Source organism: Musa acuminata, chromosome BXJ3-9 (genome assembly GCF_036884655.1).
Source record: "Musa acuminata AAA Group cultivar baxijiao chromosome BXJ3-9, Cavendish_Baxijiao_AAA, whole genome shotgun sequence".
NCBI classification, from domain to species: domain Eukaryota; kingdom Viridiplantae; phylum Streptophyta; class Magnoliopsida; order Zingiberales; family Musaceae; genus Musa; species Musa acuminata.
Genome location: NC_088357.1, coordinates 6,955,952 through 6,983,515, shown reverse-complemented (window position 1 = coordinate 6,983,515; position 27,564 = coordinate 6,955,952). Strand labels below are relative to the sequence as shown.

At 38.3% G+C, this 27,564-nt stretch overlaps 3 protein-coding genes across 4 annotated transcripts; 1 reads left to right on the top strand and 2 right to left on the bottom strand.

The window, feature by feature from the left end:
* Positions 1-207: 207 nt before the first annotated feature.
* On the top strand, positions 208-7,505 carry LOC135582880 (tryptophan synthase alpha chain-like). Its single transcript, XM_065167976.1, has 9 exons — positions 208-468; positions 1,404-1,550; positions 1,619-1,684; positions 3,552-3,660; positions 3,835-3,911; positions 5,018-5,095; positions 6,481-6,558; positions 7,075-7,134; positions 7,219-7,505. The coding sequence occupies exons 1-9, from the start codon at positions 283-285 to the stop codon at positions 7,351-7,353; spliced, it is 936 nt and encodes a 311-aa protein (XP_065024048.1). The 5' UTR covers positions 208-282; the 3' UTR covers positions 7,354-7,505.
* A 1,840-nt stretch (positions 7,506-9,345) lies between these two features.
* Positions 9,346-11,466, bottom strand: LOC103997570 (uncharacterized). The gene is made up of 3 exons (XM_009418832.3): positions 10,432-11,466; positions 10,159-10,348; positions 9,346-10,071 (listed from the first exon to the last, which is right to left on the bottom strand). The coding sequence occupies exons 1-3, from the start codon at positions 10,837-10,839 to the stop codon at positions 9,521-9,523; spliced, it is 1,149 nt and encodes a 382-aa protein (XP_009417107.2). The 5' UTR covers positions 10,840-11,466; the 3' UTR covers positions 9,346-9,520.
* A 1,310-nt stretch (positions 11,467-12,776) lies between these two features.
* Positions 12,777-20,672, bottom strand: LOC135648936 (guanine nucleotide-binding protein subunit gamma 1-like). Of its 2 annotated transcripts, XR_010501138.1 has the most exons (6): positions 20,311-20,672; positions 17,912-17,964; positions 17,781-17,825; positions 17,584-17,693; positions 17,329-17,392; positions 12,777-13,171 (listed from the first exon to the last, which is right to left on the bottom strand). XR_010501138.1 is itself a non-coding variant. In XM_065166965.1 (4 exons), exons 1-4 carry the CDS (start codon positions 20,437-20,439, stop codon positions 17,603-17,605), a joined length of 318 nt encoding a protein of 105 aa, XP_065023037.1. In that variant the 5' UTR covers positions 20,440-20,672; the 3' UTR covers positions 17,419-17,602. The 2 variants fall into 2 exon arrangements, 1 of the variants encoding a protein (XP_065023037.1); XM_065166965.1 differs by lacking the exons at positions 12,777-13,171; positions 17,329-17,392 and having other exon boundaries at positions 17,419-17,693.
* Between the last annotated feature and the right edge of the window lie 6,892 nt (positions 20,673-27,564).

Genomic DNA, 27,564 nt, shown 5'->3' with positions numbered 1-27,564 from the left:
GGGCAGGTTAATTTTGCTTTTGTCCTCTCAAACCAGTGAAACATGCAGTCCCTCTCAGCCCAATGGGTGGATGCCACGTGTGAGTAGAACCGGGCCCATCGAACAGCGTTCATCCCACGTCGAAGCGCACATCATTGCTGCTCGAGGGATTTAGATGGTCCCACCTTCTCAATCAGAGAGGGCCCACCTAGTCGTGAATGTGTCTGACGAAAGCCGTATCCTGTCTTGATCGGCACAAGAACCCGTCGCATTTCGTCTCCCAAAAAACCCCAAGCAGCGGTGATGGCCGTCGCCTCTAAGATTTCCTTGTCGTTGCTCCCTTCTCGGAGCTCTTGCGGCATCTCCCTCCCTCGCCCCTCCTGTAGATCCGTCTCTTCGCCTAAATCCTTCTTGCCCATGGCGTCCCTCAACGTCGCGCGGCCCCCCGGCATCTCCGAGACCTTCTCCTGCTTGAAGGAGCAAGGGAAGGTGAGCGCCCGAGATTCTACTCCGCCTTTGATATCGTTCTTGTTCCGCAGTGTCGTATTTTTTTCTTTTTTTGATCTATTATATGTTCTAAGAGCCACATTTAGGTGGGTTGGGTTGGCTCGCATGTTGTTTCTCAGTTTGGTGAGGTATAGATTTAATCTTGGTGAACCTTGACTTGTACTCTGCTCGAAATCCGAAGATCCCTCTCTTCTTTGTTTTGTTTCTATTGAATGCTGCTGTGCAGGTCGAGTCAGCGTGACGAAATATTCTTTTCTCTCGTTTGTTGCTAAAAAAGAAAATCTTGGTAAAACTGGCTCTAAATTTTGCTTTGAACAGTTGGTTTTGGAGTAAAAAAATTCAAATTTGGATAGAATTGAAATTTCTTGCTGCTTCGTCCTTTTACTTATTTTTCCCGATTACCGTTTCTTTTTTGGCCTCTCTTTCTGTTTGTGGTACTCTATTTTTTTATTATTATTCTCCTGATTGTGAGGTGCTGACATTCATGCTCTTTATAAATACTATTGAAAGGAAAACATTTAAAACAATTGCAAATGTAAAGAAGTAATAACATTGAAAACTGTGGTTCTTGAGCCAGTTGTTTAGCTTAATTAGTGAGTTTATTTTTCCTGTTTAACCCTCCCTGGGGATGTTCTTATAGTTGAGTTCTTTTTGTATCTTAAGCAGTTAATATTTCAATAATCATTATTTATAGCTCTGTTTTACAATACATCTCTGCACTTTATAATTACATCACCAGGTGTTTTTTTGGACTAGCAGAATGTACCTTCAGTAAGCATTACACTACCTTTTATTTGTGTTCAATAATGCTTTGCAATACTTGTTATATGGTTAGGATCTGGCTTTCATATATAAATATTAGAATCTACTTTTACTTTTGTAAAGTTGTTGCTTGTAATCTCTTCCATGACCTATAGGTTGCATTTATACCCTTTATTACTGCTGGAGATCCTGATCTATCGACAACATCAAAAGCATTGAAAGTTCTTGATTCTTCTGGTTCAGACTTGATAGAATTGGGCATGCCCTATTCTGATCCTTTGGCAGATGGGCCTGTTATCCAGGTACTCTTATCAGTCTACTTCGTTTATCTGGTGGTTGGATATGGTGTGGTTAATCTTATGTATATTAGGCTGCTGCTACACGTGCTCTAGCAAAAGGAACAAACTTTAATGGAGTCATTTCAATGTTAAGGGAGGTATGACAATCATAAGCATTAGTCTTTGGTTAATTTCTATTTCTTACTTAATCGTTCATTGTCATTTGCATACATGCACAATTCTTGTGCCAACTCATGTTAGAATTCTCATTTAAAATATCTGGTAAGATATTAATTCATGAATGTACTGTACACAACATGGTCTATTATTTAAGTCAATAAAGTGAGTATTCAATAGCTTGAAAGGGAACATTTGCCATGTTTTTTACTTGAGCAGGTTTTTTGTGGGATAATAACCTTTATGTACTGCAACTCATGATTGATTCTGGTGCATCTTAGATTCCAAGGTCCTTCAACCAATTGGCTAAGAGTTAGATTGAGTTGACCAATGAACCGGTAGGACGAATAAGAAACATATCTTGTTGTTTCATTTGGTAATTTGTTTTGATTAAAGAAAGTAAAGATGTTAACGTCAGGCTGGGGGAGACTTAACCTGGACTCTACACCAGAGTAGCCATGCATTCCAATAATAGGACCACCAAAATTGATGACCACAAAATATAGAGGCTCATTTATTTGTTTTTCTTTTCTTTTGAAACCACTAAAACAAGGCGAAGGGTGAAGAAGGAAATAGGCTTGTTGGTGACCAAAAGATCCTTAACCACACGTTGTGATGTAAATGATTAGCTGACCCCAAATGGTCAGAACAATAGTGTGCTATTTATTAATAGATGACGAAAGGTTGCGAGTATCATAGGATGCTTACCATAACTCTGTCTATGCATTGCTCTGGTAGACGTCAGTGTATCATAGAATGGTGAATTTTGTAGAAAGAAGGATGAACTTTTAGATTCAGGCTTGTATAGAATTTAAACAAGACTAAAAATGTGAATCTCACTAAATTCCTTTCCTCTGTATCAGTCTCTTTTTTCTTTTTGATCCTTGGAGCATCTTAAACATGAAATACAGGCATGCATATGGTTACAATTCCAATCAACGAGTGCATTCTGAGAAATTTATAGGCTTGGTATGTGCCAAGTGCTGTATTGTCCACGTGGCAACATGTTCTGACATCTCCAAAGAAAATTGAAAAGTAGTAAACAATATTGTTTTGCTTGATACCTACAAAGTGAACATGGGAATTGAATTGCCTGATGTTCCTTAGCTTTCTCTTTTGGATATGCGAGTCATGATTGCTTGGGGCAGCAATCATGATTTACATTACCATGAGCTAAGGCCAAAGAAATGGAAGAAACTAATGTATGCCTAACAATATCATTACATATGTTCCATAATTCCATTCATTTAAAATGTCTCTCTTGTGCAAACACAATGGTGGACTTTCATCTCTTTCCCATGGTTCTGATAGGTTTTAATCTGCTTTGGCAAATGAAATGGGTACCACAACACTGGAAAATGAAGTGACCAGCCACATCTTGAGAAACAAAAGATGCATGATTTCTGAACGGTACATTGTAGTTAGAATTATAGGAGTGGTTTTGCTTGCTGGTTTTGTTCTGGGGTAAATACTGGCATGGAATATGTCATACCTGTATATGATATGCTTTAGTAGGCATCAAATTCTGCCTGAGGGTCTTGGTAATGGTATGGTACATGGCGATTGTTCAACTTGAATAATGTCAGCATTCAAGCTCATGACCATCATGGGCTTGCCACTTGATTAGTTAGGCCTTGAGGCTAGGCATGAGAGTAGTGGCAGAAGCAGAACTTCTATTTGTTTGGAGATTTGATTTCCTTGACTAAGCAGTGGTGCATGAATATCATCTTGACTAACTTATTTCAGAAACAAATAAAAGAGCAAGTATTTTTTTTTGCACTAATTTTTATATTTTCCACTTCATATAAATTGGATGATAAATCTCACGTTATTTATGTTATCTTTCAGGTCATACCACAACTATCTTGTCCAATTGCTCTCTTTACATATTACAATCCAATTCTGAAGCGTGGAGTTGATAAGTTTATGTCTATTATAGAAGATGTTGGTGTGCGTGGTACTTGTTCAACCATCTGAACACTCCACCAAGTTTCATCTTTTCCTCCAAATGCAGCATAGTTTTCTCACATATATGATTCTGCAATTTCTGTTTGGTGTTTCCTTGGCTGCAAATTTTAGTTGTTTATCTATATGCTTCCTTAATCTTTGGGGCCTTTAAAATGTTCTGCAGGGCTTGTCGTGCCTGATGTTCCTTTGGAGGAGACTGAAAGTTTGACAAAAGAAGCTGCTAAGCATAAGATTGAGTTAGTATGCCCCTCCCATATCTATTTTCGCATATGGACCGATTTGTTCCAGTTTCTACGGTTCGAAGTACTTGGTGATGAATGTTATATTTGACTTCACATAATATAGGTAATAAAGGACATGATTCTACCAATAACAATCTTCTGTAGCTAATGGAAAATATTCTACTACTTAGGGAAAAAGGAAGAAAATATGGGTTTAGAACAGGAATCTGAGACAGAAAGAACCATGAAAATCAACCTTCAGATACTGCTAGATTGTTGAACACCACATCACTTTTGCACTAATGTCTCCATTACATCACAGTCTTCTTTTACTCTTAATTGCTAATCTTTCTCCATCACTATTCACTGAAAACCATCAAGTAAAATATCCAAATAATTCGTATTGGAGACAGAATAACTGTCTAGAAAGATATTTTGGAATGTTATCATTTCTGACCTTCTGAACAAGGAAAATATTTTGAGAAAGACTTTGCTTTTGCAGTTGAGTATTCTATGTTTTTTAGTTCTGATATCTGTCATATCAGAATATATGACTTGACATCTGAACTCTTCTTTCTTTTGTCTTTGCTTTCTTACCCCTTTTGGCTTCTATTACCAATCTACACCATGTCTCCTATGAATAACCTTTGGATAATTTTAATGGTGTAATAGGCAGCATTCTCAATTCTGTTGACTATAGGGTGGGCAGAGATCCTGCATTATATGGTCTTTAGAAATCAAAATGAAAAAGAATTATGCATAATATAATTGCATATAGTACATTTGTGAAGTTTTTTTTTTTTGTGACATGAAGGTAGCTTACCTATTATCTCATTATGTCAGAATTGATTATGTAATTTTATATTTTATTTAACTAGAAATCATGCTTATGTTCCGAGATCTTGTATGAATATCTCTCGCGTCCTAACCTATTTGGTTCCCCAGAGACTGTTGTGTGCTTGCGTAGTTGCACAATATTTTTTAAACACTTTTAATTTTTTTTATTGATTTAACATCCAACTGCTTGTATCAATAGATAAGGTGGGGAACATTTGGATTGTTTAAGATTTTATGATGTCTTCCTTGTTCAATTTGTACTATCTCTCTTCCCTTATTTCATCATAGGTGCTGCTTACAACACCTACTACACCAACAGAAAGAATGAAAGCAATTGTACAAGCTTCAGAAGGATTTGTGTACCTGGTAACTTGTTTCACTTTATTCAAGCTCTTCACATGATCTGCAATATCATTAAGGCACCTGGCATCAGATTATGGATAAACAAATCTAACCAACACTAATGCCACCAAAAGCTAAAACTGAAAAATATAGAACAGAGATGTACCTTTGTGATGGAGAGATTGCCTCCTAATGCTTCTTTTTTAGATGCTGCAGCTATTAGTCATCCGTAAATTTCTTTTGAGCATAATGTCTCTGTTCTATTAGTTTGTCAGTCAAGAATCCTCTTTAATTTTCTGAGTATTCAAGTGTATCCATTGATTGTCTATCAGTCCATATACAAGAAGCTTCACAGATCATCTAGCTTGATTTGATGAAAAGATCCCTACAACTGTCATTTGTTCACTTGCATGTCTAGGGAAGTTTTATTGAGAACCTAAAATCACCGATAACAATACTGGTAAGGCTTATATACTTCATTTCCTTATATAATTTTTTGGAAACTAAGATATACATTTGCCACAATCAGCCTATCATCCATTCATGTCACGACCCTCCACTGACCGGTAATAGCTTCGATAGACAATGGAATGATGCTGCTGGGGTTCTTTATTGTGGAGAACTTGGACACTCCAGCTGCTTTAACAGGATGGCCTTCAACAATGGCCATAAAGAGAACAAGGATTGTGGATGGTCAATGCTATAATGTGCTTGACCTGGAATTTGAGAGATTAGTCTTATGATTATCACTGAAGGCAATATTCTCTTCAGTTCAGTTGGATTGAGGCTGGAGAATGGCTTTTGTTTCAAGAAGGTTCAGGCAAAGGCAGAGAGGCTGCAGACATCAGAGGAGGGAGATGATTAACTAGGATGGAAATAGGGGTTCCATACAGGATCAGTTAGCCAGATAATGATGAACTGGAACAGGTGGGTTTAAAGTTAGGAATAGGAGACACATGTCATGAAGTATTGATGAGTCTTAGTCTAGGTCTGAGCTAAATGGAGGTTGAGGACTGTTGGTTTTTCTGCCAAAATACTTTGGTAAAGTATTTCTAACCATTTATTTTATAGATTTAAACTATTTTGGATGATCATTGTTCACTTGCATACTATCTAAAAGTATGTCCTCGTTTCTCGTCAACATCAGTGTTTTCTATGGAATGATTGATCTTTTGAGATGGTTGTATCTTAGTTGCCAAAATCAGTGTTTTCTATGCTACAGTTGATCTTTGAATTGTTTTTTGATCCTGGCATCTTGCCACTCACTGTTCTGGTATTTGTACATTTTGCTTTTTAAAAAAAAATAATTAAACATTATATATTTTAAGCTCCAAAAATCATTGTGCAATTTTATGTAGTTGTTTTGCCTGAATGTCATTTAATTATAGTCTTTTGAATCTTTTATGTAGGTGAGCTCTGTTGGAGTTACTGGTGCCCGTGCATCTGTCAGTTCACGTGTACAATCTCTCCTGCAAGATATTAAAGAGGTGCGCAGCCTTGCTTCTTGTCCATTACTACTGAATGCAATTAATTTCAATGATGAAAAAAGATAGTGTCCTTTCTATCATATGTATATGTCCAATTATTTTGTCTTGGAATTTGGAGATAACACACGTTTATATTATTTTCAAAGGCAAAACTTGAGTAGCAATTAGAAGTAGCAAGGTTTAAATTATATAGAAAACAGTTTCTTGGGTCATGGCACAGGCCAACTTATACTTCCAGAAAATTGATAGAATTAAAAGTATTGGTTGGTTAATTACATGGTGATTTATCATATTCAACTGTGTATCCTTTTTCAAAAACAAAGAAAGTCGATCTAAGTGATGTAGAGTCATGATTATTAAGATTGCTCGTTGCGGAGGTTTTAGCTGAGAATAAGTTGATGGTGGTATACTTTAAATAATAACCTAACATATTTGTTATAACTTGACAGTTGCTTAATCCTATAAAGCACAACTGCTTGGCATACTGACCTGCCAAATGTCTATGATTACTTGCAGGCAACAACTAAACCGGTTGCAGTTGGCTTTGGCATATCCAAACCGGAGCATGTGAAGCAGGTCAGTTGGCGGAATATGCTGTCAGCCATCCTAACCATTCGTGACTCAATTGCTCTAAGATTTACCAGTTCAGTGATCTTATAGGTTGCTGGATGGGGAGCAGATGGCGTCATCGTTGGCAGTGCTATGGTTAAGCTTTTAGGTGAGGCAAAGTCCCCTGAGGAAGGACTGAAAGAGTTAGAAGCCTTTGCTAGGTCCTTGAAGGCTGCTCTCCCTTGAGAAATAATTGCCAACGCTAGAACAAATGACATGCTTGTTCCTTTTAGTCGGATATGCACCCTTTTCTGTAGGAATTATAGCATGCAAACTTGACTTTATTGTGAAACAACTTTCTTATTGAGGGGTTAAACAGGAGTATTCATTTTGTAATATATTAACTTGTCTTTTGCTTCTTATCTCCAAACTGCGATAATAGGGAAGAATGAAATGGTGGCCGATGCTGTAAGTTAAGATCTTTAACACAATCTTACGTATGATCTGTCATGTATATATTTGTCTTTGGGCTGTGTGTTGAAAATTCTTGGCTTCTCTTTCTTGCAGGGAAACATTTTTGGTTGAAAATGTTTTACAGCCCAGAATATCCTCCCAATAACTTACCTCATCCAATACATAGGATAAGGAAGTTAATATGGGATTGTTGGCACCTATGTTTAGACTCTTATTGGCTTCCTTTTGGTACCATATTTTTCACCACTCAAGACTGGTTGTAGATTGACATGAGTTGAAACTTAACATGATTAAATTTATTGGATGTTATCCAAGTGTGTGTGATTTGTAGGATCTTATGTGAGTAGAAAAATTGGATGGTCTGTAGGTGTAATTCTAGACTACTGATAATGTCTGATCTACATGGAGGACATAAAAAGATGGATATGAAAGTTGACTTTGATGCTTTTGCTTTTGCTTTCTCTTTGGAGACTTTGGCTTCAAAGTTACAGCCGGTGTAACAATGACATGCATGAGTCCAAGGTATCTATGCTGTACTTCCATTATTTGAACTCATTTTTAGTACTCAAAAGAAAAATCTGAAATGTTTGCATACCCAGGAGAAAAACAAATCTGTCTCCATTGGAACACCAAAACCATAAGGGATTGGTGCCTGCTCTGCCTAATCTCTACAGAAATGGAGGCCACAGTGAAGTCAGTTTCCATGAAGTGTGTTATTCTGGAGAGGATGTCATTTTTCCTAGACAGGTAACCAGGTGAACTCATTCTTTGTTTCAATTGTTGCTCACTGGCTTTAGAGATAGACACATGTCTCCATCTGATGACTCTTCTTTTCTTTGCTTTTCATGAGATTTCCCAGTACCATCTTCAAAGTCTTCCATTGATGAGTCTTTAATAAAAGGGTGGTCCAGATGTTATAATGACCTCAACAGCACTGGGGAAGGCAAGCACTGCAGTGAGTTGGTATGAAGTTGCTTTCCTGAAAGCAATGCATAACGGCTGATGTACTGCTACAGTTTTCACTATTACAAGTGTAGCAATCATCCTCTTCTTTCTGCTAACCTGAAGTTTCCATGAAGCTAATGTTTGTTTGCATCAAACTAGCTGTTAATCTGTAGCAACTGTACTTCTCTCTCTGTTAACGCTGCTGTTTTATCTTTGCAGAACCCAACAGGAGTCATCCAAGAGCTTCTCATGGCCCTTTTCTACTAATGAAATCATGCTCTCCTTTATCTGAAGCCAATATATGCATTACATGATAGTAGTCAAGGGAAAAGGAATAGATTTCAAGGTGACAGCACTGACACAGGTGAGAGAGGACGGCGTAGAATATTAGAACAGTTGAAATGGTGGGAGGAGGGTAGGAAACAGTGGCAGACATCATCGACTTCTCGTGGGCGTGTCGCCTGTCACAGCGCCCCAATCGAGACGGCACGAGGCTTCCATTTCCACTCTCCTCGGCTCGCTGCTTTGAATTCAAAACCAAATCAAAGGGTTGGAGACCGATCGAGAGGGAGAGGAGAGTTTAGTTTATGTGTTTCCTTTGTCATGTTTCCCTTCGAGAGACCGCCGCTGGCATGGCGTTCGCCAGCCGAGAAGGCCAACGACGCCGTGTTCCACAGAATACTTCGATCTGTACAATGATGTCAGATTGCCATGATGAAGCTCGCAATGATGTTGAGCTGCGTGCTTCATCTTTCTTTCATCCCGTCTCAGATCTTGATTGCTCATCATAAAGTTTCAACTGTTACTATGAGTTAGATGTTAAGGAAGACAGATATTAAATTGCATTGGGATATTAGTACTCGGAAGAACAGAGGTGGAGTTCCTCTTCTCGGCTCCCTACGGATTCTTACAGCAGAGCAAAGAAGGCAAGATGACAGCAGACATATCTCACTCGGTGAACAAAATTAGCGGAATAAGAAGACAAAATTTGGTACTACAGGACCAAGGCAAGGCCGGTGACGACCTTAACCCCGGCCTTCGGCCTCACCGGCGGTGGCCGCCATGGCGAGACCACCACCTCCATCCTCTCCCTTGCTGCTGCGTCGGGGATGTCGTCACCTGTCCCCGCCGCATTGGTGGATTGCTCGGACACGCCAGAAAAATCGATGGCCGAGATCGAGCAGGGGATGGTGTTATTGCTACTTCCGCGGCCGCTCTGCGCCACTCTGCTTACCGACTCTTCCGTGACTTCCGTGGCGGTCGTCCGGTGGTAGGGGGAGAGCCACTTGGCCTTCATGTACTCCGGCCGCCTCCATGGCGGCACGTGAAGGCCCTTCTTCTTCAGGCTCTGCCGCGCCGCCTCCGAGGCGAGGGCGACGATCTGCTGCAGCCGGTCGGACCGCCCTACGAACACCGACGGCAGGTGCTGGAGGACCGCGCGGTATGACTTGGTGGGCCGCGCGACCTCGAACTCCGACCTGAAGTCGACGTCCACCAGGAGGCGGTCACCTCCTTCGACGACCACGTCGATGTACTCGTGTTCCCCTGCTCGCCGAGAAAACCACATGTCAATGGTGTTCATCAAGAAAACGGTGGTGGAGGGCTAGAGATCGAGGTATAGGGCGACGATACCGGCCGGAAAGGAGGGACTTTGATCCCATCTAGATCTGCAAACGGCCACATCGTAGCCGAGGGACCGAAGCCCGTCAGCCACCATCCTTCGCCAGTCGCCCTTGTTCTTCGAGTTCTTCGCCTTCTCCAGGATCTTCGATGCGTCCGCCAAGAGATTTCTCTCCGCCATGCTCGCGCAGAGCACCAAACCCTGCTTAGACCCCGAGTGGCGTTCGAGCTCAGAGACCGAAACGCGCAAAGATGGAAAAACTTTCGAGCAAAAGATAGAACTACCTTGATCGCCTCGGCCGCGTCCCCGGGGGCAGCGGCGGAGCCGGGAGCGTCGCCGTCGCGGGCATCGAAGTCGTCGTCGGAGCTGTCGTCGAAGTTGGCGTTGAAGCAGTTGCAGCGGCCCCGCGGCGGCTTATCGTGGTGCCCCTCCTCGGTGAAGCTGAACACCATCGTGTCCAAGAACACCGAGCTGGGCTCGACGTCGCCGCCGCCGTCGTCCCTCTCCTTTTCCCTGCAGTCCCCAGCGCCGGCGACTTTCTCCGCCGCGGGGTTCCTCAGGACGCTGGGGAACTGCCGCTCGAAGAGGCGCTTCAACCGCGACTTGGCCGCGGGCTTCCCCGGGTCGCTCCTTGGCGCGAAAGCCACCGATCCACTCGCGTCGACCGGCTGGATCTTCATCTGGAACAGCATCGCTGGCGCGACCCCAATCCGAACACCTCCTTCCCTCCTCCTCGCACCGTCACTGCCACTCCATCTCCTCCCACTACTAAACCCCAGACCAAAAATCACAACACGAAACACAAAATCGAGGCAGACATGCGCCAAATTCGAGATCAATCCAACTCTACAAACCCCCAAAAACTATTTTTTCCCCACGAAACACAAGAAAAAGGCTACGATCGAGAGAGCTCATTCAACAGTCACCAGCACCCGCCATTTCGCCTCTCGTCTCCAAAAGGATCCACCGAATCGACCACAAAGGGATCATCGTTGAGATCACCAGAGACACAAGTAGAGGGTCCCCGTCTATATTCCAACAGCGATCTCCTCCGGCGAGAGAGGTCGAAGGCTTCGACGATGGGAGGAGCGGAGCAAGGCGCCGGAGGGGCTTTAAGAGTCGAGGATAAACCCTTTTTGTTTGGTCCGCTACGTGGCGTCTTCGACGAAGCAGCCTTAGATTTTGTTCCTGATGATGACGCGTGTACCCCCGTGTCCGTACTAGATTCCGCGCTACCAAATGTCTAAATTAACCCTCATCGTCGATAGTAACCATCGGACATCAGGAGGGGCACATCAGGAATCCAGAAATGTAAGGGGATATTTTTGCTTAATGTCTAAACTACCCCTCCGACCTACAAACCTTTTGTGATTATAACGGACCAACTCCGAATCGGTTATATCGGACTACGACAAACTCAAAGGGTACATTGAGATATATTTTAGTTATAACATTTTGGTAAATGTATAGCAATGTTACTTACTGAGCTCATCGGATCCGAACCAATGACGTCATATCATATATAACGGTGGCAGTGGCATTCGAGCGCATCACATGTCGGGCTCTGCGAGTTGTAACCGTCGCGTTTACTCCGTTTACACGGAGATCTCGTGACTGGTTTCGTGGAGGTGGACAAATTGTTCTTCCTTGCTACGGGCAAATCTAATCATTTCTTGTCTTCGATCTTGAGAAGTTTCGTGTCTTGGTTTTTTAGGTTGGGGAAGTATTAGGTGGTGGCACTAAAGACATCCTTTTTGTTTTGTGTTGTGAGTTGAGGCTAAGATGGAATTCTTGGACAGGGCTCATAAATTTTGGGTTACATGGTGAGTTTGTTGATTAATTCAGTCCCTTTTTATTGGCTCGTGAGGTCTCTATCAAGAAATTAAAGGACATGCATGGTGAATTATTGAGATATATTTTATATAAAATCTTACTTGATGGATGATTCATAATTTAGATATTTATTTTAATCAAGAATTGAAGTGTTTGTAGATATGGTTTTATATATTAGGTAGGTGTATGAACTGATACTGTGTTCAGATCTTGATGTTGTCAATTAAAAAAAACATAAATTAATTATTTATACTAAAACAATTGATAATGGATAGTTTAGTCAAATGATTAAAAAGGGAGCAATAATGGAGATAAGATTTTTTTTTTTGCCCACATTAAATATGTAATTTCCTATCAATTGTTTTATCACAGTACTCTCTCTCTCATGGTTGCTTGTTCACCTGCTTGCCTTATGATTAAAGGCAGGTAGATATGAGACAGTAGGAAAAGAGTGCTGTTCTTATCATTAAACAAAAAAGTCTTCTTGGTTGGTGTATTTTGTTTAAATTCTTCTATAAGTCAAAATTGACATTCACTTACAAAAGTGAAATTAAAAAACTGTAAATTAGTATTGATATCCCATTTCCTACAATGATTTAAATATTTTCTACTCATGAATTGGTTTTGATCTCCATAAAATTGTTAAATCACTTGTTTTTTTGGTGTGTGTTAATTAAATTGTCAGTAGGATCCAAGTAATAATTAGCCAAAATCTTAATCAAAGGGCCTAATTAAATTGGAAGCAGAGAGAGAATTTTCATGTACAAACTTGCACCAATAGAAGTTGCAACTTTTATGAACTCCTGGATAAAGAGAAAGTTACAGAGAGACCCAACAAGCATAGGACAGATGAATCAAAGCCTTCACACAAGAAGCCAATTGTCTTGACAAGAAGAAAGCATTCTGGAAACAAAGTTGGAAGCAGTGATCTCCTTTTTTACTGGCCAAGTTAAAAGGCAAAGTGAAAGCCTGAAAGGAAACCACATGAAGGAGAAAAACACAACCTAAAAGCAAATGCTGCCCTTGTACTCCATCTCTGAGCTCAAACATGTGCCCCAAAGTCCTCACCTTTTTGCCATGCCTGGTTTGTAAGGGAGGGTACAACCTCTAGTTCTTTTGCTTTTGAGAGACAAGATGCCTCACTTTGATTTCCCCACAAGTCATTCTCATACTAGTTCTTAATTTCCTTTCCTACACATAAAACATATATTAATCTTTCATCATATCGAATTTAGAGTAAGTCTCACATCGAAGAGTACGAAACCAATATCTCATGAAAACCAAAAATTATCTTTACTTTTAGGATTTAAAGGGATAAAATCATACTAATCTCATCGCATCGCGAGTGGATAATCGTAGGACTCATATCAATAAGAAAGAACGAGGGCTAACCAGATGATATCAATGAGAATAAATAAAGATTTATCATGTGTTATCTAGTTGGCTATTCATTGAAGAACAAATTAAAATTTTTTAGGTTGAAAACATTAATTCATACACAAGCAAGTAGCTTAATGACTATTTATTTTGTGACCATGACCCTGACTTGATAGTCTTTATTTGTTCTAAGTTCCAATAATCCTAAGGTAGGCACTTGCTATACCATACCATGAAGGGTTAGGTCATATGATATCGATAAGAATAAATAATGATTTATCATGTGTTATCTAGTTGGCTATCCATTGAAGAACAAGTTAAAATCCTTGAGGTTGAAAACATTAATTCATGCACAAGCAAGTAGCTTAATGACTATTCATTTTATGACCATGATCCTGACTTGATAGCCTTTATGTGTTCTAAGTTCCAACAATCCTATTAATGTCTTACAGCTTATGGTAGGTAGGCATTTGCTATACTATACCAGGACGGGTTAGATCAAGATAATATCGATGAGAATAAATAATGATTTATCATATATTATCTAGTTGGCTATCCATTGAAAAACAAGTTAAATTTTTTGAGATTGAAAATATTAATTCAAACAGAAGCAAATAGCTTAATTACTATTTATTTTGTGACCTTGTGACTTGATAGTCTTTATGTGTTTTAAGTTCCAACAATCATATCAATGTCCTACAGTTTATGATAGATAGACACTTGCTATAAAGGGTTAGATCATGTTAAACCTTTATGTTGTATATTTTTCAGAATATTTGCTTTCATGTCTCATCTCTGGATAAAAATGTTCAAATTCATTGTCTTCATCCCATTCCTGACACTGATCACAAGAACAACTGAACAACAACCATTTATTGTCTCTTTATTTCTTCTATGAGAAGTTAAGTACCAATTTTTTTATTACTAGCAGACATAGTTATAATACATCATAAAATTATTAAAAAAGTAGGAACAATTCCTTATCCAAACATCAAAAGTTAAAAGACTTCTATTCATTTCTATTTTGCAATTCTATTGAATTCAATCCTAAGTATCTGCTACAAAAGGAACTGTGAGACCTAGATGCAGACATGGAAACTTTAATCATTATCCAGCAACATGGGCCCCATGAAGGCCCCACATGAAATTATTGTGATCCTGACCACTCATTAAGAATTTTTCAGCAACTGTGGCCCCCATAAAACACAGAGTTCAGAGGTTCCGGTCCCACAGACAAGATGAAATGATAATGGACCCATCATGAAGTGATGGCTCACAACAGGGGCACTTAACTGTTCCTGATCAGCTACTGCTCTCTCTCTCTCTCTCTCTCTCTCTCTCTCCATGAGACTCAACAATTTGCTCACATCAAATTGTTATACTCAAGGTAAAAACATGACCAGAATCTAATTTTACCTGACTCATAATCTAGATTCTACACAAGCTACAAAACATTAGAATAGGAGCATGACACATTGAGCATCACTGAGATGTCTAGCACAGATATCCTACATCAAATTTGGGGAACACATTAATGATGCAGATAGTTATCAAGATTTCTGTTAAGTAACAACTTAATTACATCAAAAAGCGCAACAAAATCCACAAATTTGGACACAGCTACAAAATTCAAGTATTATTCCCTATATTTATCACTTCTAAGATACAAGAATCATAGTGGAAGGTATTGTTATCAATGTGATAAGTTTAGTACCTGCACTCTTCTATTGCTTCTAATATGCTTAGGCCACTGTGCTTGCTGTCCATTTCACTTTCTAAATTTTCTTGAGCATCATTCTTTGTCTAAGATAGATTTAAGAAATAAGATACTTCTTTCAAACAGGAAAATAATTGCTTCCTGTTAAAGTTGAAACTTTGTTGATCCACCAAAACCCTGCTTTTGTACCAGACCTGGCCTCCTGGGAAAAGTTGCACATTTCCTACAAAATTCTGTACCAACTTTTTGGTACTCTTGTCACCTACACATCTATGACAGCACAAACCATTATTTATAGTTCTTTGTTATTCTTTTTTGTAGGTTAGAACTTCCAAAGCTGGTATTGAACCAACAACTCTCAAGTGCTGATGATGGTGGAGGCATGGTGGGATAAGAATTGAGATGAGATGTGTTTTCTGCTATTGATGTATGGATGATGTGATCTGCACTTAGCTAAATTAAAACATGTTGATCCTGGTGACAGATTTCAACACAGATCAATAGATGCCATAACTAAGGGAAACAATTGCATTATGAAAACTACAAGATATAATGTTTGAAGGATTATACTTGTTTGCTACATGACAGATAACAACAATAGTCTCTGTATGTCTGTTTTTGTTCAAGAGTCTGAATCTCATACATTTTCTTATCATTACCTTTGTGTTATTACTTGTGATATAAGTTTGATTGACTCTTACCTGGGTGCCATTTTCTAGTCATTCACCATTGCATGATTTCATTGTAGATTTTGTGCATTGAAAATGTATTTTTTTATGCATTCAACATACTCTGCAAGTTTTTCTTAGTTATCCATGCTTGACCTTTATGGATCATCTGGTTCACTAGACTAGTGTGGAGTGGTGAAGAATTGAGACAGAAAGGGAACTTTCAGAAAAGAAAAAGGCTTTATTTGCTTTGTGATTTTCATTTGTCTCTGAAATTGCCAGGAAACTCTACAGAGCATTTGAATTCTCTGGTGATAAGAATTCAATGGGCTGCCTACATTTTGCAAGAAGTCAAAGAAATATACAATTTTAAACCTTCCATTTTGTTATCTTGGGAAGCAAAAGATGAAAGACTGCATTAAGTCACTGACAACCAACCAGAAGAAACTTTGGCAAGTCTCATAAGATTCATGGATAGGGATATCACAGCATGTTATTGTTGACTTTACAGTTTGTGTTCAGTCTCGGGAGATAAAAACAAGTATTTGTGCCATCAGATACTTTGTAAATGAATTGGAGATAAGAACAAGTACATTTGCTGCAAAGTTCATAGTCTGTTGAAGTCTTTTGACTAGCTGATTTACCAGAAGGATTGCTGCATACAACCACCATGATTTCTGACAATTTTAGGACAACCTCAGCAGACATCTTTGCAGCAATTATGTGGCAGAAGAAGACTGCAGCACTGCATCTGAGGCTGATGCCTCCATATGATTTCAAAGATTCACCCTAAAGTTACCTTTTATCTACATAAGGGACTGCTATAAATAGTATGATTCTTTTAACTACTTAGTTTAGCATAAACATCATAAGTCTTCACAATCTTTTCCTTCTACTCCATTTTATTCATGATATTCAACCTTTGTTTGAAAATGTAGTTTCGTATCATACCTTAATCAGTGTACAAATACTCAACAAATAGCCATTGGTAGATGTATTCCATTATGGTAGCAATAAATGAGTAATAATATTGTCAAACATAGTTCGTAGATAGAGATACTTAAAAGAAAATCTGATTGTGAATAAGAAAGCTTGAGAAATAAATGGACAACAAGACAGACACATTTTGCATAGTACCTACTACTCATGACTATAGGATCATTAGCATCTTCCATAGTCATTCTATTGGAAATTTTTGTTTAGAGTCAAACGTGCTTACTATAGTTTTTCTTGGACACTCAGATTTTCAAAACGTGAAATGCAAACAAAAAAAATGGAATATAACATGGACACTTGGAAAGCTAATTAAGTAACCTGTCACCTTAGGTTTTGCTAGGCACTTCCTTCTGAAATTTTCCGACCATTTGGATTCCAGAATATAAATGCAAAAAATTGTCATGGAAAAATATTTACACGAACATATCAGAATGCAGATGGATATAGAAATTCAGTAGATAGACAGCCCACTTTCAGCCCAAACAACAGCAAAAGGATTAAACATCATCTTGGGAAGAATAATTTAAAGAGTTCCTACCAAGCAAAAACATAATCGAATTGTAATGTAGACAAAACGAGAGAAAAGATACCTATATTACTGTAGTAGATATATGTGACTCTTTTAACAGGCCAAGAGGGAAGTACAAGGAAGACCTGGTTCAAAATTTGAAGCAAAAATGTTGTGAACATTTCTTAGTAAAAAACTTCTAAGGCTGCAAATCATGCCATAATGTACAAAAGTACTCTATCCAAATCTCATGAGAAATTTGCACTTGATATAAAATAAGAAAAAACTCTTCCAATGTATCTTCCTTCTCCAATCATGTTTTAAACAGTAAAATAACCTGTTACTTTCTCTTTCAGTTAGAACCAGAATACCCAGCATCTGCAGCCTGGCATATCTTGAGGTCCTTCGAACCAGCGGTCCCAAGATGTGCTTGTAGATCCTGTTGTTCTGCAGAAACATAATAAGTTTAGGACACTATGCATGATCTCTTTTCAGTATGAACACAAATATGAAAGACAAGGCTTCTTTAATTACTCTGGGAGTAGGGGATCTCGCCTACTTTCTACTTGAAGCAGCAATCTGCTCAGAAATCAATTTCTCAGGTCAGTAACCATGTAAATTGAGATCTGTGTATCATGCAATTTAATTTGCATTTTCATACGTACTCGTGCAATGAAGCAGAAACTTTCTCTATTTTCTCAAGTTCTGAAATCTCTTCCTGTTAGAAAGGTTAAGGAAGCAGAACATTATCAGCAGACGACTAATGCATACCAAAGAAGAAAGTGCACTTCTCAACTTTCTAGAAACAATGTTAGTAACCCAGAAAACAGAGGGCAGATTTATGTCAATGGAAAGAACCAGGTGCCCTCAAAAGATGAGACAACCAGATGAAACCAGATTAGAAGTTTGCTACAAATTACTGCAAGAGTTTTTCTTTGAAGGAATACAGTAGATAGTCACAAGGTATTAATATTCTTTCTGCAAAGCTTATGCCAAACCATCAAAATATGGTCTGCCAGAGACGGTGGCATAAACTAACTGTCACAACTCTCTCTAGCAAAATCAAGTATCTCTAGAAGTTATAGTCAGTGTGATATCATTCTAAAAAACTGTGGCATTGAATGAAATAAGATGACACACTTAAGGTTAAATTGTCTTTCACTATACAAAACAGTAAGACAGAATAAAGGGAGAAGAAATACCGAATAATATAGATATATATGAGCCATGTGTATGTGTATACACACTATGTATCTGTACAAGTTTTTCCTGCTTTTCGATTCATACTGTTCACATGATTAACAAGCTTGTCCACCTCCTAAATGAGACTCCAGTTTCATGTCCATTGTGGTTCCAAATCTTACACCAAAGACTCAACATTGACTAGCTTTTTCCTGAACTACCTTGCTCTTGGTCTGGCTCTGGAGTTGCTTGTCTAAGTTAATATTCATTTGGCTCTATTACAAAATTATTTAGGAAACCCTACTGTCCAGACATCACACAAATTTGCAGGCTGAACAATCTGTGTAAATAATTTGTAGTTAAATCCTATTCTTCTCTAATCAGGACTGTTGTACTCTATGATCACAAAACTAACCTACTAATAATCTGATTTGAACTCTTTGAATGCACCATCTGTTATCAACTAAAATATGCCTAATCTAAGTAGAACATAGATATGTAAGCACTCAAGAGTCCAGGCAGTTTTAGCAACTAGTGGATAAACATGGTTATTTGGGGGTAAAAGAATTTAATGTGAATAAACTACTTTAAAAGGATAGTATGACTTGACAATTTTAAACACCAGTAAGGCTTCCAGGCAATTATTTGGTGACAGGGAACAAAGATAGTCAAGAAAGTTTGTTATATTTATTACCACATATCCATAATTTGCTAGTTGGGGCATTATGGCTTCTTGTTGTGATTGGTGTTGTTGTATGGAACAAAACTTGCCACTCAAGCATTCCTTTCATCTATCAAATGGATTTTGACTGTGGCACAAGAGCTCACCTATTAATTGATAAATGGTCATAAACAAGATCGTGGGCTAGTATGATGTATTAACTATGTATCTGTGATGTACATTCTTTGAAAATCACATATACAATAATCAGCAACTATCTCATGAACAATTAAGTAAACCTTTACCTGAAGCACTAGTAGGCTTCCTTTAAATGACCTACAGAATGGTAAATAAGACTCTTTCTCATATATAAAGATTACATCCCTACAATGATGGATAATTAAAGGTCTTATTTGATGTTAATTTTCTTCATAGTTTCTATGGCACCCCAATATATGTGGAGATTACACTTTAAGAACTCATGATTAGAGATGAACCTACTATTGTCTTCTCATTTTCTTAGGACACTCTAAAGTCTAAACATTTAATTCAGGAAATAATTTCTGATCCCTCAGCATTTGTCCTTATTTGGTTTGTAGAAAGAGCACCCAAAAAGACAACCCCAGATAGATGGCTTGTTGTTCTTTTTATTTTTCTTTCTTTCGGGGTTTACAGAGAAAAGTAAACAAAGGCTTCTGTTCCGGTATCAACTTATGGACAATTGAATTAAAATCAAAACAATAACATGACACCTTATCAAGTCTATCCTAACAAATTCTGTAGATTTTCAAGAATAATGTGTACTAGTCAATATCATATAATGATCAGCATAAAAAATGAATCACAACGATGACGCCAGTATCTCAATCTTCACCAAAAAATAATCACATGCAATTGTCTTATTTCCATGATATTTAAATTGATCTTCCGCGTAAGTGTTTGAGAGTATGTGGAAAATCGTCTGCTTTCGATAAAAAATTGCAAATAGATATTAAACTCTTTGAAGCAAACTAGCACACCAAGAACAAGTCTTTCTACTGGGCTCACGTCCAGTCATCCAATTCCACGTCCAAAGAAACTACTTTAAGCAGAAAGCGGAACGAAATCACTTAGAAACGAGGTGAAAAGAAGATTTATTTTCCTTTTCAGCTCTTTTCCGGGCTTTTCTCTTTCACCAGGGAATTAAAGACTATGAGGAGAGGGTGAGAAAGAGGGTTTTACTTCCAGGAATCGAGCTTCTTGCTCTAATCGCTTGAGCTCCGCCGAGATCCGGTGCTTCCCTTTGGCGTCCGACGGAGCAGGGGCCCCGCGGTCGGTTGCGGGGGCGGCATTCACCCCATTGGCCTGCATTCCGACCGCCGCAAAGGCGATGGCCCGTTCTCCTTTTCCTCGCAGTCGAATGGTGGGCACAGGGAAGGACCAAGGACAACAGCGGATCTCTACGGCTCCACCATGTCTCCTCCCCCGACTCCTCGCCTCTCGGGCTCCAATCTCCCCGTTGAATTAACGATCGGCACGAGCCGCTCCCGGAGATCGATGCCTGACACCAAATGGGGGATTCCACGATAAAGATCGCTCTTTTGTTTCCCTTCCTTTGGGAATAGCGGTAAAGCTCTCTTTCATGTACTCGGTGACACTCTTTCGAAAGAACTCAAAGGAAAACACTTTTCAACGACCTCACGAGACCACCCTTTTTCCAACCCTGCTTGTTATTGGACAAACTGTTGAATCCTATGTGGGTCCCCACATAGCTTCCCAAGAACGAGAACGGTATGGCTTTAGGTGTGGCGAAAAGTTCCTTAATTGTAATTAAAAATTACGAAAAGGAGATGCAACTAAACAAAAGACGGAAGACTGCACGACTCACATCTTTGAATCTTTTTTTTATTCGGATCGAAAGAAGATGATGAAATAGATTTTGTAGCCAAATTGTATAAGAAAAACATTTTTATTATATGATTTTTTTTTCAACGTAAACAACCGGGAATATTTCATATTTCGATCATACTAGTTCGATATATATATCGATTGATCCGATCTAATAATAAAAATTATATTATATTATTTGAAATTAATATAATATTATGGATTGATATAATATTCACGTCGATCATGACTTAGCGTCATAATATAATTATGATCTTACAAATAATATTTCTCTATTTGAGTTTCATCATATTTATTCAATCCTAAATGGATTCGAATATGATACCGTACACTTGTGCCTAAATTATTATAGATTTATACGAGGACTCTTTTACATAGCTCTTCAATTACATTTTGTAATCTTTTGTTGAGCACCTATGCTTCCATATTTTTTAAGTTTATTTTCTAAAAAATCTCCCGAAAAATATATTAATGTATTGTTATAGTGAATATAGCTTACGTATTAGCATCATATATAACGGATATGTTATTGTCTTAGTCACAAGTATCATGCACTACCTAACAATGTTCTTATATCTGATGTGGACATATTATCGAACTAGGCTCACTTCACTGAACTAGTCCGACTTATCTAACTAGTTTGGTTTGTCCAAAACCATCCCTTAACTTAGTTTTGCAAGGTCAAGAGCTTGACGTAGTTTTCCTGAGATCGACTTAAAAAGAAACCAGGTTAGATCCAAATTAGTTTTCAGCTTAGGTAACCCATAATTGATTTGCAAGATCAAGAGGAGGGTTGATTGTTAAGTCTCAAAGAAATCTAACATAATCGTCTCGAAAGAATCTCGAGGAACTAAATCCCTCACAATTTCATGCTCCAACCCTTATTACTCAAAAGAAATATGGGATTTCATAGATTTTTATGAACAAGTATAATTATTTTCAACAAATGGTGTAACAATTTCTTAGGCTCCATTATAAAAAGGGTTATCTAATTTAAAACTATAATAGACCCGCTGGACCAAGAAACTATTATTGACTTTGAATGTTTAAGGAGCATTGTTGAGATTACCGAATTAGTTTAGCAAGATCTAGAGATTAGCTTCGAATATTTTTTTAGAGATTAATTCAAAAAAAATTAATGAGTTGATTTCCGACTCAAGCAATCTAGGATTGACTTTAATATTTTTAACTAGTGTCAATCCATACAAGATTAAATTAATGAGTACATAAAAAATAACTTCAAGAAATAAAAATCCAATGATAGTTTAGGATCATCAACCAAAAATCTGATTGAAACGATTACCAACAGCCATTATAGAACAAAGTATACATTTTGATTGATGCAAGTAAAGAAAGGTATATATTTCTAGAGTCTCACATTTCTGAAAAGGAGTAAACAAGATTGCTTCTTCCATCAAGTATAAGTCTGGCACTTGCTGTGTTTAATAACATCTACTTGCTTTATCCCTTGGAAAAGATTGAGCACATATTGAACATTGGTAGCAAAACAGCATCCAAATCAGTACATTGCAACAAAATTGGGATACTCCTTTTAAGTTCATATGCAGCTGCATCATACACATAAGCTATAACCAGCCATAGCTTCCAATTTACCTACACTAAGCTTGATGAGATCTGATAGGGATGAGCTGATCTTTGATAAAAGATTCCTCTGCTTTCTTCAGCACCTCATTGCACCATATAGAATTTGTTCTGAATCCTCCCAAAATACAAACTTTGTTATTGGTGATTGTTATCCAACAAAAAGATATGTAAATATAATATATTTATGTTCAACAGAATGTCTGAATCATTTGACAATGTTAAGTAATAGTATAATTTCTTGTGACAAATGTCTGCCATTACAATGAACCATATGTCAAAGGTTATTATATATTATGGCAGGCTAAAAGGAAAACCAATGAACATCATCAACAAAAGCATTTTTAAGAACAAATGAAGGTATGATTTTGAATCTATCAACTTATCATTATCATTAAGAATTGAAAAACAATTTAATTTAGTGAATGCTTGAACCTAAAGTATGAAGGAAGAAGTTTCTGTTGAAGCTTCCTTAAACCTAAAGTATGTCATCCATAAAATCCTGGATATGGAGAAAACCAAGATCTCTCTCTCTCTCTCTCTCATGTCTTAGTTTCTGCTTCCTACTTCTGTTGAGCTGCTTGAGTCAATACACACCATTAATCTTTAAACAAATCATCAAACTCCATGGAAAGTAGAAGCTTTCTTAATCATATTTGATAAGGCAATTGCATGGCCATCCAACTTTATGAGAACAATCATAATTCAAACATGATAATACCACTTGCGCTTTCTCTCTTGACTTATTCTGCTGAGAGCTATGCCAAATGCCAACCTCATCTTAGGAAACAACAGTTGCCTCTTGGCACAGGAGCTTTCATGATATGTACAAGATGGCAAAAGTAGCACAACAAACAAGAGAGGAAGTGATGGTGGTTGGAAAAGACAACAAACTAACATCAATGAGAAGCCTTGGATGTAAGAAAAAGAAACTTCAAAAAACATAGAGAGGAAGAAAACAAGCCACACCAAGAAAATTAATATGTTTAGGTGAATCCCACCAACTGCCACAGTGAGAGAGAATTGCCATACATGTAGGTTAGTACTCTATTCTTTTTCCTGTCACTTCTCTCTTTGGTTGTCCAGTTTATCCTAATAGACACCACCAAGAAGGATCAACTCTCTCTCTCTCTCTCTCTCTCTCTACTCTATTCTTTTTCCTGTCACTTCTCTCTTTGGTTGTCCAGTTTATCCTAATAGACACCACCAAGAAGGATCAACTCTCTCTCTCTCTCTCTCTATCTATCTAACCTAATCATGTAATCTACAAGTTTCAAGGATAAAAGGAAAATAATTGATTGATATATGTTCTTAAGCTAAGGTATCTTAACATCAGTAACTCTCTTCGATGATACCATATATGAGCACATCCAATTGAGAATTGAAGAACGAGTTGCAACATCAAGAAAGTCCTTGTGGAAAGGTTGAAGATGGCAGCAGAAGCTAAAATCTAGAGAGCTGGAAATAAACATCAAAAGAACACTCGCAGAGTACCAGTTTATGATGCTTAACTTCATCCATGATTGTGTCATCCGCTCTCTTTGTATCAACAGGTTGAAAGGATCAGGAACAGAGTTGGTTGGTTTCTGGTGCTCCCATCAGCAGATGAAACTGCAACATGATCTGATGCTTCCTCACCCAAAATCTGGATGATGAAGAGGCTTAATGTGAGCATCAGATCATGCTGGCAGCTTCAGCTTCTAATGGTGCACCTGGTGGCCAACATCCTTACATACATGCACAGAGAGAGAAAAGAGAGAGAGAGAGAGAGAGAGTGCTGGTGTAGTTGTGAGCTAAGAAGAGGAAGGTGTGGAGGAGAGGCTGATGAGGAATGGAGATATATAGAAGGAGAAAGAGGAGGGAGGTGGAGATTGTATGCTTTGCTTTTTAGCCTATGGTGATTGTTATGATACTAAGGCCAAAAGGAGAATAAGAATAACATGGAAGCGTGGTCCTTGAATCAAAAGACAAGATTAAATATTGCCAGGGCCAGGCCACCACCACCATCATCATCACCACCACCACCACCACCACCATCATGCGGTTACTTCGAACACCTAACATTGTCCTGCATAACTTTTAATGGCCTTTACACACATCATTCGACCTTTTCCCGCTTCTCATTCATCTCTCTCTCACACACAGAGTCTAGAGAGAGAGAGAGAGAGGTTTGCGTAGCAAATTTTGGTTCACAATTAAGCAATTGACTTTGCTAGACAAAAAAAATTCAAGTATGAGATTACTCTTGAGAAAATATTTACTCATTGAAGATATATATTGAGGCTTCGCCATAATAGCAACTTCTTATTATTTTTTGTGTTGTATTGGTGTTGAATCTTATTTAAAATTGCACTGCATAATTCCAATGGAAAAAAAAGAGCCGATAAAATAAAATAAAATAGTAATTTCATTTACCGAGAAAATAATCAACATACATATAGAGTTTGACTCATAACTTAACATATTAAAATTTTGGATTATAATATTGATGTTCAATCCCATATATGCTAATCTTTGTTGTCAAATGACTTCAAAATTGGAGGAGGTTGTTTTCACTCATAAATGTTATAAAATGTATATATGAATCACTATACACTGTTTTTGTTGTAGGAATCTCTCTTCCTTTAATCCATCAAAGAGATATGAACCCAATTTAGTGTCTTCGTTATTGGACAAGCCTTATAAAAATATAAACCATCATAATTGCATTATTTCTGCAGTTAGATATAGCAAAGGATACTTTTACTTTCGGATGAAAAGTTGAGAGCATATTCTGATTTGACACTCAAAATTCTTTTCTACTGTGCACATAGTGAGCATCAGAGGAATAAGCATCACCAGATAGCAACCTCTGAAGATTAACAATGATCAACATGTTCTTTTATTACATGTTGTAGATGATAGCAACATTGATCTTTTAGAACCTTACATGCCAGAAGTTTCACCAAACCTATGCTGCAGCTTTTTATTCGCAGATATCATGTCATGCCCCACTATAAAGTAATAGCAGTTCTTTTGGATTTAGGATTTTTTTGTTTATGTCATCCAAGTTTTCATGGAGAAGAATCTGAGTACTTGATGGTGATAAGATTGTAGAAGTCAGACCTCTGTCTGATGATGAGTTTTGATAAAGTCATAAAAGTTAAGATAGAAAAATTTTGATCCTAATAAAATTCTGCTAAACTAGAATGAATTTAGATAAAATTCTAAAATTTAGGTGACAAAATTGATTTCCATTTCTTTAGACAAACTGCTGCACCAGATGAGTTTTTTGTTCCAGTCCAATTAGATGATGAACAATAAATTCCACCAGTTTGAAGTATTTGTCTTTGCCATTAGAAAAAGTAAGTAGGCAATCACTGTATTCCATCTGATTTGCAATATTTCTAATGAATTTGTATTATTTTCTGCAGATCAGCAGTGATGCTGATAGAATTTTCCTGGTACTAATGTTACCCTGAAGTGACTAAAGATTAGACTTTATACTGCAGCATGATATGATATCTGCAACAACAGTAGAATATACACTAAGCATAGCACAAAGTATGATGATACAGATTTACCTTAAGCTAAACACTATAAATTTGGAAAGAGGAGGCCACAGGTTTGTGTATTCAATTCAGCTTTTAGCCACCCCCTATAAGTTGAAACCAGTGATGTACATTATAGCTTCAGCCTAGTGTGTCTCTCAGCACACTGCCACAAGCCAAGTCATATGAATAGATAATGACAGCTAAAGTGGCTTTCAGTTTATGACTCACTAAGCATGTTAGCATTGGCTTCTGAAAAGCTCACAACCAGTTGGATCCATTCTATCTTGCATTGTTCTCCATGCTAGCTGTAAGTCCTTGTAAAACTGGAGCTATAGACACTTCCAAATCCATGAAAGGAGTAGAGAACTGCTGAAGTAATTAGTAAGATGGCAGTCTGAGCATAGGCTTCTGAAAAGCTCACAACCAGTTGGATCCGTTCTATCTGCATTGTTCTTTCTCCATGCTAGCTGCAAGTCCTTGTAAAACTCGAGCTGGAAACAGATGGCAGTCTGAGCTCCGGACACTTCCAAATCCATGAAAGGAATAGAGAACAATAGAGGCGTCCTTCAGTCTCCATATCTGTTGATGGAACCTGCTGTGCTGTGCCCATAACCGGAAGATGTGAGGTTGTCAGAGCATGATCATGCAGGGACTGAACTGACCTTATCGGAAACATCATCAACAACACCTGCATATGTAGTCCAAGTCCTCCAAATCTAGATCATGTTGGCAGCTTTACTCATCAGTCACCTGGGCCTTTCTGAATAGATGGCCAAAGTCACTGTTCCGATAGCCAAAGTCACTGACTTCACTCTTCCAATAGGAGATGGCATCTTGACTCATATACTCTCGGATATCTTAGGAGATGACATCTTCACTATAAACTTGCTTTAAACAAATGAGGAGACCGGAGTGAACAGTGAAGAGAACACCATAGACTAAAAGAAAGACTATGGACATCGGAAAAGAACAAAGAGGGAGATCAGAAGCCACAGCAAAAGATACACTATCTGAGGAACTTGATACATCAATGGATCTGACACTGGGAAGCAATTCCATCCATGAGCAGGAAGGGCATAAAAGAGAGAAGAATCACGACAGGGCGAGAGATTAGGTCTAGCGTTAGGGTTTAGGATCACAGTGGTTAAGTGTGGTAGCGTTAGCTAGGGTTGCGGCAGTGTGTAGGGCGGCACACTGCGTGCCCTCAGAGCAAGCGATCACTTGGAGCAGGGAAGCCTTTTGATGCGGCCGAGGACAGGCGCGCCGACTATTTTAGTGTAGGTTACATAACCCTACGTCGAAGCTATAGCATAACGACATGTTGTTGCAGACAAAAGAATCCAATAGATTTGTGTTCTTCGAGGGTTTCAGTTGGCGACTTGGATTGTGTGGCTTCCTCGTGAACCTTTCCCAGAACCTAAGCATGTTGTCATGCAGTAAAATATTGGGAACT